This window comes from Lathyrus oleraceus, chromosome 6 (genome assembly GCF_024323335.1).
Source record: "Lathyrus oleraceus cultivar Zhongwan6 chromosome 6, CAAS_Psat_ZW6_1.0, whole genome shotgun sequence".
NCBI lineage: Eukaryota > Viridiplantae > Streptophyta > Magnoliopsida > Fabales > Fabaceae > Lathyrus > Lathyrus oleraceus.
The window spans coordinates 83,637,886-83,649,146 of record NC_066584.1 but is presented as its reverse complement, the minus strand read 5'-3'; the positions used below and the strand labels follow the sequence as shown (position 1 = coordinate 83,649,146).

Below are 11,261 nucleotides of genomic sequence, written 5' to 3'. Positions count from 1 at the left end.
TTATTTGTGGGATACCCCCTGGAGGTTCATTCCGATTACCTGTACTGACCCACTTTCTTTGATGATGTTAGCTTGGAAGGATCTCAGGGTTTATCGTTCCTTTAATTGCTGTTACCTCGGATCTTCATCCGCGTGGTACTTTTATATTTTTCCCGCATTTTACTGCTTTCCTAGCTGGAAAACCTCGATAGGAGGCAATGTTTTTGTGTGTTTATTTTTTTTTACAGGTTCCTTCGTCAAGGACTGCCTTTTTACATGAGCATCCCTAACCCTACTAACTCATTGATTTTTCTTCTCCTAAGAACACGTTAACTCCTTCTACTACAGGCGAGTAAGTCTCCAAAGGTCGAGCATCCGGTAGATTGCGTAGTAACGTCGTTCGTCCAAAACCCAATCCATAACCCCGTAGTTAGATGAACTACGGCTTGCTCTGATTCTCATTTCATATGAGATACGTAGGCATAAGACGCGATGTCTTAGTGAGCACAATTACCCTTAACCCCTAGGTAGCCGAGCTACGAAGACTCTGATTCTCATATTCTGATGAGATACGTATGTAGTGGATGCAACATCCGTGCGAGTCATTTTCTTTTGACCCCTTTTTTTAGTAAATAACACATTAGATAAACCCACACCCTTTAGACAAGAACTACAAAAGTGGATCCCGTAGAGTACTACGGATGCTTAGGGGTGCTAATACCTTCCCTTTGCATAATCGACTCCCGAACCCAATATTTGGTTGCGAGACCCTGTCTTGTCCTTTCCTTTTTTCCAGGTTTACTTCGAGCGTTTCCTTTCCCTCCTTTGGGATAAATAACGCACGGTGGCGACTCTCCTGTCTTTCTTCGCCGGTTTTTTTTTTCGCATTCCATTTTTCTGGTTGCGACAAAAATGAGCTAGTAATTTAGATGGAGAAATGTATTACTATATCACCAGAGATGAAAATTCCTATGAAACGCAAAGTCCATGGATATGTTACCACTTCATGTACTATAGGAGACAAGACTTTCAAGAAGAATTTGATAGACTTGGGAGCTAGTGTGAGTATGATATCAACCTATCTTGATAAAAAAAATCTTTGCATTGAAATAAGTCAAGACACAAGGATGAACTTATAGTTTGCATATCGTTCTATCATGCGCCTATATGGTATAGTAGAGGATGTTCTGGTTAAGGTAGACAAGTTTGTTTTGCCGACATATTTATTAATTATGGAGATAATTGGGGATTAAGAAAATCCTTTAATCTTTGGGAGACTATTTTTAGAGATAGAAAGATACATTATTGCCTTAGAAGAAGGTACATTAACCCTAAAAATGTATGATGAAGAATTTAAACTAGATATATACAATACAATGAAGCACTAAGAAAACATGGGAGTTAATCATAGTGTAGGGATACTTGATTTTATCATCAAAGAAGATATGGTAAATCAAGTGTCAAAGTTTCCCCTAGAACGAGTTTTGAGTTTATCGACAACTATATTAGAAGAAAGTGGCAACCAAATAGAGAGTGAATCTCTAGCTGTGATGGAAGCATAACCACCCTAAAGTATATTCAAACATGTTCAAAGGGAATATTTGAGAAAATCACATGTAAAGGAAGATGTAAAATAATCAACAAAATTTGTAGAGCTCGAGCAATTATAATCTCATAAAAAATATGTGTTCTTAGCTGAAGACAAAGAATTCCCAAAAATCATCAGTGCTAACCTGAACATGAGTGAAGAAGCGAAACTACTCAAAGTACTAAAGCAACATTGAGGTGAAATGTATTGGTAAAATGAAAATTTGAAGGGACTCAGTCCAACATTATGTATTTTTGTATAAGATCCTCATAAAACATGGGCATGAGTCATTAGTATAACCATAAAGGAGACTTAATCTAACTATAAAGGAAGTAATGAGAAAATAAATGATGAAATTGTTGGATGCAAATATTATTTTCCATTATCTAACATTTGATGGGTAAGTCTTGTTCATGTAGTTCCACAGAAAGGAGGAACAATCGTGATCATAAATGAAAAGAACGGGTTAATTTAAGTCGCATGGTTATTGATTAGAGAGTTTGCATACACTAATAAATAATTAACACAAAAACTTGGAAGGATAATTTATTCTTCCCTTCATTGGTCAAATAATAGAGAGGTTGGTCAGACACACATAGATACTTTGGCTACAATCAAATAGCAATGGCACTAGAAGATCAAGAGAAAACATCCTTCAACTTCCCATATGGTGTATTTGCATATAGAAAGATTTCATTCAGTATATGTAATTGTTAGCCTGGAATTTCTAGCTATTGAAAATTCAACAAAGAATGGTAATGACTACGTTGAAATTACTAAGTGTCAAAGCTTAAACCAAAAGCTTCTTTACGTAGATTGTGTCGACCTAGTGATTTGGCTGACCTGTACGTGTATTCAAGGTCAATAATGGCTTGGATGAGTCTCAGGAACATATCCACGAGATTAGGATCACTCTCTCTTCTAAACATTATCAAAATCTCGAAAGTCATATAACAACTCTTCGATAAAACGTCAAAGTCAACACTTAGTAAGTGTTAAGGACTTAAGATATTTTCAAAGTCCAAAGACTATGTGATGTGAAGTTATCTCAGTTCTTGACAAGGCCATTTAAGGCGTTCAAAATGGTTATTAACGTAGTTATCACCATGCTTGTTTGATTTTCAACATTTTCTCTTTGAAGACGCGTGGAAGCAAGTTAGAGAAAAGTAACCCACATAGTAAGACACGCATCCAACACGTAACCAACGATTGTTGTGGAAGATTATTTTGGACTAGTATATCATGCAAGCTTATGCCTTCAACTAAACGTCCCAAAATTATCATTCATTCTCTATAGACTAGAGTACCCAAGTCATTGAGCGAAATAGTTTATGAGAAACGTGAGTATGCACCCACTCTTTAAATTTGCTGCAAGTCTTTTTTATTTTAAGCATTTACAATTAATGTCATTTACTTTATTTACTGTTTTTGTCGCATTTTATCTTTATCCAAATTTTATTTTTTCCCTTCAGTTGGTTTATTTCCCTAGCGTTTTAAATCCAGATCACACACTTTTTATTATATATTTTATTTATACAAATTGTCTTTGAGACTTTTCAAGTTAATCTTTTAAGTGAACTAACCTCGGGATTGTTTACTAAAACCACCAGTAAACAAATTGGCACGCCCTGTGGGACCCTTTTGTGTAAAAAGTTTATTTTTTTGCATAAAAGTTATGTTCTTTTCATCTAATTTTTTGTTCTTCGTTCATGAAATGGCTTAGGTTGTCGAGTGTGTATGCTTATGAGGAGTGGAAAGACTCTTCCTGAAATGGAACGTCCACTATCTAGAAACACCCCCACCCCCAAAATAATGCTTTGAACTTATAAGAACAACCAATTGTGTCGATGTTTGTTCATGTAGGAACTTCAACTTCTGTTGGAAAAATGTCTATAGTTATAAGTCAGATAACTGCTTCGACTATATCACAAGAAATGTCGGTATCCTTATCACAATTAATGAGTGTGCTTACTACCCCTAGGGCTACATAAAATATAATAGGAGATCAAAGGCCTCATTTTCCCTTTAGTTTCATGTTACCTCTAAGTTGTAGAGAGCCTTACAACATGCCAACTACTATGATGGAAAGCCTACACCCTAGTGCATCTATGTATGCAAATAATGCAATGGCTATCACATCCCCTAGTAACCCATACTTAACATCAGGGTATGCTGTTAGCAACCCTGGTCGAATGGCACAACAGTCAGGAGGTTTAGGATATATTCCTCCGGGTATTGCCACCTGTAACCAATAATTCTCTCCAGTCTATAAGAAAAAATGGATACGAGTAATCACGATATGGTTAACATGCTTACACATCAAATAGGCACATTGTTCAATCCTCTGATTCAGAACACTAATCAGAGTTATCAGTAATTTGCACAATAAATGAGCCGAACCACAAACTTCTTAGGTCCTTCTCAAGCGTCTATTCAGCAAGTGCCTAACAATCATTTACTACAAAAAGAAATACTCGTTGAAACACCCATATCCAGGGTAGTTAAATGTTATGTAGGAAAAAATGGCTCTGAGGTAGTGTTGGTGCATAGAAACTAAAATAAAATCCAAGTAGTTAGAAATGCCCAGCAAAACAATTTTGGAGGGAAGAACAATATAACTAATGTGGTTGAAATTTTATTGGCCCAAAATGGCCTCAATGTCGGTCTGCATAGGTCAATTTTTGTCTCTGCATTGTAGACCGAATTACCAAGGGGTTGGAAGATCCCCGAGTTCACTAAGTTTGCAGGGGATAATAAATCTACTATCAAACATGTAACACGATACCAGTCAATGGGAGGAGATATAACCATAACCAAAATTTGAAAATGAAATTCTTCCTAAATTCCTTAACTAAAAATGCTTTCAGATGGTTTACCACCTTACCACCCCCCCCCCCCCCCCCATATTTCCTATGTAGTTAGAACCAATTGGAAATAGTATTCGATGAACAATTTTATATTGGGCAGTCCAATATTAGCCTTAAAGAGTTAGCTAGTGTGAGGCAAACATTGCCCAAGTTGATAGTCGACTATCTCAACAAGTTTAGGACAATGAAGGAAAGATGATTTACTCAAGTGCTTGAACATGAATTAGTCGAACTGTCTGCAATGGGGTATGTATTATTCCATTAAAAATAATTTAGACACCCAATACTTAAGAGACGTGGCCTAACTAGAAGACAAAGTTTGAAAAGTCGAATGCTTAAAAGATGAAAAGGCTAGGTCAAATAAATACCATAAAAAGGAAAAAATAGCCTATGTCGAAATAGACAAAATTGACTAAATATCTTATGTTGATTGTGTCAAAGAGAGTGAGGTTAATCAGACAGAATTAAGTTAGGGCCACCTTACACCTGTAAGTTGTTAAGATCTTTGAACGGGAAGAACCCCATCAAACCTAGCAAAAATGAGAAATGATGTGACCAAATGTGATGAAATCCTTGACCTACTAGTTGCCGATGGTCAAATCATGTTCCCAAAGAGGCTAAAAACATCACCACTAGAGCAAAGAAAGAAAAAGGGTTTTCGCAAATTTCATAACTTCCTATGTCATAAAACCTCACAATGTATTATTTTCAGGGATCTGATTCAGAATTATCTCAAGGAATGAAGGTTGAAATTTGTTGATAAACCAAAGCCTTGGGAAGAAGGAAATTCAGAGTCCAATGTTGAAGATGCCCTATATGTTGAAGTTGTCTACGTAAAGATGGTCGACATTATGGATAACAACAACACATAGGTGGTTGAAGTCAGTCTGCTCGGCTACATAAAGTATGTGAAAGTCGTGTATCCAAAAGTAGGGGGAGAATTAATTGATTTCATTAATAGGTGTAAGCTAAAAGATTATGAATTAATGTTGTGCCCATGTTTCAGTGCAGTCTTCGATAAGGAGGCTGCCAAAGGTTTGGAGAAGTCTAGGCAATGGACATCTAGAAGGACTGACAAGAAAGACAATTTCACTCTCGACAAAAGAGGTATTCGTAGATCGCCTCAGGGTAAAAATTATGTACCATCTGCAAATGTCCCCATCGAAGAATGGGTGAGATATGCAGAGAAAACTGGCGTTGATCAACTTAAGTGGAAAATGATCGACGTTGGTTTGGGATATTCGTACCATGATAATTCTCAGACATCAAAGAAGTATTTATATACTTCAAAGAACTACCTGGGAAAAAACCTAATGACCATGACTCAGTGGAGGAGGCACCAAAGAATGAAAAAGGTTGCCTTTGAAGCTGAGAGTTAAAACAAAAGTGATAACATCAAAATTGCCAAGCAAGGCCAGACGAACAAAAGGCATGTCAAAATAAGGGAAATTTGTGCCAAACGAGGATAAAGATATACCGACGAAAAGTTCTGATTCTGGTTCTGGAGAAAAGTTAGACATAATTTGTAACATGATATTCGTGTTACTCATGGAATATGATCAAGTCACTGAGGTGACAAAATATGAAAGTGGGTTAGCCGAAGAATTGATAAACCACAAACCTCTATGCTACTATGTGATAAAAAATGGTGCCATAGGATAAGATAAGGCCATCTTTGAAGGCTTAACTATGGGACGCAATAACACCTTAAGCCTATCTTCATTTTGGCGAAGGTGGAAAATGTAGGGATCAACAAAGTGTTGGTCAACAGAGTAGCGATAGTCAATATAATGCCACACTCAATGCTGAGGAAAATTGGAAAATTGGATACAGACCTCAGACCTCACAACATGGTTCTTTCTAACTATGATGGGAAAACATGCACGACCTTGGGTATTATTCAAGTGAACATCATGGTAGGAACTATAGCCAATCTAACATTGTTCGTGGTATGTTGGAGAAGGCACCAGAGAGTCTCAATCTATAGGCTTGATGGCATTGTTGAAAACATAGAAGTGGATCAAAGTTTCTATCTAGCAGAAGTCAATAAGATTGACAAGAGAAATTTTGATAGAAAATTGGCACATAGTACGCCATGTATACTGGCGGGATAACCATTTCCCCTAGAAAGTGACATATTCCATTCCATGAAGATGCATCCAACTCATGGATCATGTGGGAATATGAAAACATGACATAATGGTCAACAGAAGAGAACGATGATTGAGTCAGATGCACCGACTTAGATTTCGACCTACGTGGCTGAAAATAAAATAAGAGCAACTTTAGAAGCCAGAGCTTATTAAAAAATGGTTGTCGAAGCCACAACAATTCAAATTGTTGAAACATTAGAAACTGGCCAGAATGGCCAAAGAACAACTTCAGAGAGCCGCATGCTCGACTACATATATGATAACGAGCCTTTGGGATTTGGGAAAGACCCAATAGCCTCAACGAAAAGGGTGCAAGCATATAATCCTCTGGAAGAGATAGACTTAGAGGATGAGACGACCAAAAGGGCAACCTATATAAGTGCCAAAATTGACCTAAACTTGAGAATTAAAATAATCAAAATGCTGAATGAGTTCAAATATTGATTTGCTTTGGATTATGACGATGCCAAGACTTAGTCGGTATTTGATGTTGTTAAAACTGTCGATTCGACCTTGACAAGAAGCCAATAAAGCAAATGCATAGAAGGTTTTCACTAGTAGTCATGTCAAAGGTTAAAGCAGAAATCGAAAGGCTTCTCAAAACTAAATTCATAAGGACCGCCATGTATGTCGAATGTTTAGTAAACATTGTCTCTATAATAAAAAAGAATGGGAGTCTTAGAGTTTGTATTGACTTTAGCGACCTAAATGTTGCTACGCCAAAAGACGAATTCCCAATGTCAATGACAAAAATGCTAGACAATTTCGCGACTGGTTTTGACTATTTAAGTCTTTTAAATGGTTATTCTTCTTATTGCAGAAGAGGAAGTGTCAAAAATGACATTTTGATGCCCTAGGGTTTTAGGAGCTTATGAATGGGTGATAATGCCTTTCGGTGTACAACATACCAGAGGATAATGAACTTCGTGTTTCATGACTTCATAGAAACTTTTATGCATATATATATATATATATATATATATATATATATATATATATATATATATATATATATATATATATATATATATATATAGTCATCAAATCCTCGTCGGAAAACACTCAATTAGACCACCTTCGACAGTCCTTTCAAAGGATGAAGAAATATGGATTAAAAATGAAACCATTAAAATGTGTCTTTGGTGTCCATGAAGGCGATTTTCTAGGTTTCGTGGTACACAAAAAGGGCATCAAATTAAACCAGAACAAGACAAAGGCTACGATTTTCTAGGTTTCGTGGTACACAAAAAGGGCATCAAATTAAACCAGAACAAGACAAAGGCTATATTCAATACATAGTCCTCGTCGATCAAGAAACAACTCCAATATCTATATGAGAAGATAAATTTCTTAAGGAGGTTCATTTCGAACCTAAGTGGCAAGACAAAAGTGTTTTCACCTTTGTTATGGTTGAAGAAAGAAGAGGGATTCATATGAGAACTAGAGCATCAAAAGGCTTTTGATGAGATCAAGATGTACCTGTCGAACCCTCCCATCTTACTGCATCCCATGAGGGATAAAGTCATGAAGTTGTACATTTTTGCGTCTGATTCGACCATAGATAATATGTTTGCGCAAGAGAATAATGATGGCGTCGAAAGAGCCATTTATCACCTCATCCGAGTGTTAAATGACGCAGAAACTAGGTACAACTCAATAGAGCAATTATGCCTTTGTTTTTATTTCTCTTGTATAAAGTTGAAGTATTATATAAATTCAACATATGTGTTTTTGTATTCTCACTTTGATATTATTAAACATAGGTTGTCAAAGCCTATTTTATATAGTAGAATAGAAAAATGGACTTTAGTATTAATTGAGTATTATTTAATATGTGTGCCTTTTTAAAGACCATGAAAGATCATATTATTGCATATTTGATTGTAAATCATGCATTGGAGGTGATATTTCGACGGTGTAAGTCTAGTTATCTCTCCCAAAGGAATTCCAAAAAATTTAAATAAAATCCAAGATTTTTTTAAAATAATGAAATTAAATATGAAGCTTAATAACAAGCCTTACGATACTAGCAAACTTGGGGGCAAAGACGGTTCAAATCACTGTTTGGATAAAAAGGTTAGAAAACTTGCAGAATCCTGAATATTTTGAAATTTTTACTATTGACAATTTATCAAGAAAAACAATTATAGAATATTTGAAAAAAAAAATCAAATATAAGGCATTAAATTATGCAAGGCATAAAGTTATGCAATTATTAACAATGAATTGTTCAATAAGACTCTAAAAGTTCTTTTGAAATATCTTAATGAAGCCTAGTGGATCATGCACATTAAACTGGTCATCAAATAAAGTGATGGTTGATTCGATAAGGTGTATATTGAAAACTATGTTGAAAAACTACCTATGAATTTGCCAAAAGATATCAAGAATGTCCAACATGTCCTATCACAGAATTATCGAAGTGGTGCCTTTGACAAATGTTTATGATCACTTTTATTCATAGTTAAATCATTTGCAGGATTGGAGTTCATAAAACCTTAACCATTGACGAAGATTCAGTATTCATGTATTCATTAGTCAAAAAATGGTAGAGTTTTCTTCATACTACTAACTTCTATTCCCTATTAGATTACACTCAAGCAAATAGAAGTCAAAAATGCTAATAAGATTATAATTGGCTTAATTAAGAAAAATATAGGCCAAAAAGGAATTAGCATACCAAACATTTTGGGCTTGTCAGACATCTCCTTGAGAAACAAGGAACTCTTAAAGAAATGGATTTATGATGGTCCCGTGGAAAGAGAGCACTATGGACAATGGGTTCTTTAAACTGTCTTATCCAGTATGCTTCTCTATTTTTTTCAATTCTCATTTCAAATTCCACTGACTGTGTTACAAGTAACAACTAAAACCATGACAGAATATGAGAAGTTCATATATTTATTTAAACCAAGAAGATTGGCCCAAGTACACACAAACTAATTATGTGTATATGGTGGAATGAACATTCTTTACAAAAGTGACAGTAGGGCTAAATCTAATGAAGTTAAACATATAGTGGCAGTAGGGCTAAATTTAAGGTAGTTTTACAAACAACACTTAAGACTCAAACTCAGTTTTCATTGATTTGTTTTGTTTAGACATCATGATTGATCTGCGACCTTAACAAGTTGGAATCTCCATCTCCACAACATATCACCCGCTCTTCCTGCACATAATTGCTATCTTAAGCCATTACATGACAGAAATTGAACAAAAGTATATTATGAATAATATTGTAGAAACTCTAACGTCTTTTGATTGAGCGTGGCCGCTGCTGCCATCGACCCAGCCACACCGCCCGGTGTAGTTTTCATGTCATCTTTGTTTCTAAGCTCCGCTCCAATCACTCGCTCTGCATCCTCTCGTGTTACAGCCTTGTCTGCTCCCAGCTTCTCCCTTGCACCCTCCATTCAAATAATCAAACATAAACATATGTCAGTCATATAGCATAATCTTGTAGATTATCCTAATTAACAGTTCTAAATTGATGTTCTTAACGTAATGTTCGATAAGATAAGTTACCGATACGACATCAGCCAATGTTGTTTTCTGCAGAGGCATAGTACGAGTGTTCCGAGTTGCTGCTGACTGAGCCATGGCTCCCAACCCACCCGGCTCAGTTTGATTCTTTCCGGTTGCTCTCATTTCCGCTGCTTGTATAGCAGCAGCATCGCTCTGATCTAACGGCTTATCACCAGCTCGAGTTAAAGCAGAAGTTTCCAGCGCCTCTCCAATGGTTATAGCATTCTTGTCCAAAACCAAACCAGGATCTGAAGCGTGGTTCTCTGTTGCCTCGGGAAACTGATTTGCTTGTGGTCTCTGTGGCTGTTCTTGACTCATGATTCTGCACTTTGGTTTAGATTGCTTTTCTTTTAAGTGTATGTTGACAACCTTAATTTATGTTGCTTAATTGCAATGGATTAGGAACTATAACTGAGTGAGTTTATATAGAAGAAATTAGTGGATACAAAAAGATGAATGGAGATTTTACAGATGTCATGCGACTGAAAGATGGGCGTTCCATGTTTAGAGGTACAGGTGGCATTGGAAGCAGCAAAGTGCATGCAGCATGACACGTGTTAAAATGAATTTTATAAAGAAGACAAAGCATGTTCTCTAGAACTAAATACGCATTACTTTCTTTTCTTTTCTACATCTACACCACCGACTTGTGGAGTGAGTAAATGAACTTCCAGCATTGCAATTGAATAGAGTGACTCGACTTCCCTCAACTCGATAACAATGAGTTCAATTTAAAATTCAGTTCGTTTCTATGTTCGTGTGTAAAGTGTTAGATGGCAAATATGAGTGTTTAAAGTTTTATATTACCTATGAATGAGTGAAATATTAGATTTATAAGAGAGATGATCTATTTATCTAACATCTTAAGATTTTGAATTGAGATATGATGTCTTTTTCTCTTGTGGTCCTGAAGTATTGGTCTTATTGGTGCTTCTGATTTTTCCGGACTCCACAACAGTGGTATTAAAGTCGTGGTTCGGCTTTGGATGGGGGGGAGCTGGATACGGTGTTGGATTTTGTTATAGGATGTTGGAGACTCACACTTGTGAGAGAGAATGTTGGATGTAAGTGTGAGTGATTAAAGTCCCACATTGGTTATGAATGGGTGAAATGTTGAATTTATAAGAGAGTTGACTCATTTACCTAACA

The 11,261-nt window shown here is 36.1% G+C and overlaps 1 protein-coding gene across 1 annotated transcript; it reads right to left on the bottom strand.

The window, feature by feature from the left end:
• Positions 1–9,462: 9,462 nt before the first annotated feature.
• On the bottom strand, positions 9,463–10,551 carry LOC127093153 (late embryogenesis abundant protein D-34). Its single transcript, XM_051032057.1, has 3 exons — positions 10,113–10,551; positions 9,840–9,994; positions 9,463–9,756 (listed from the first exon to the last, which is right to left on the bottom strand). The coding sequence occupies exons 1-3, from the start codon at positions 10,428–10,430 to the stop codon at positions 9,744–9,746; spliced, it is 486 nt and encodes a 161-aa protein (XP_050888014.1). The 5' UTR covers positions 10,431–10,551; the 3' UTR covers positions 9,463–9,743.
• Positions 10,552–11,261: the final 710 nt, after the last annotated feature.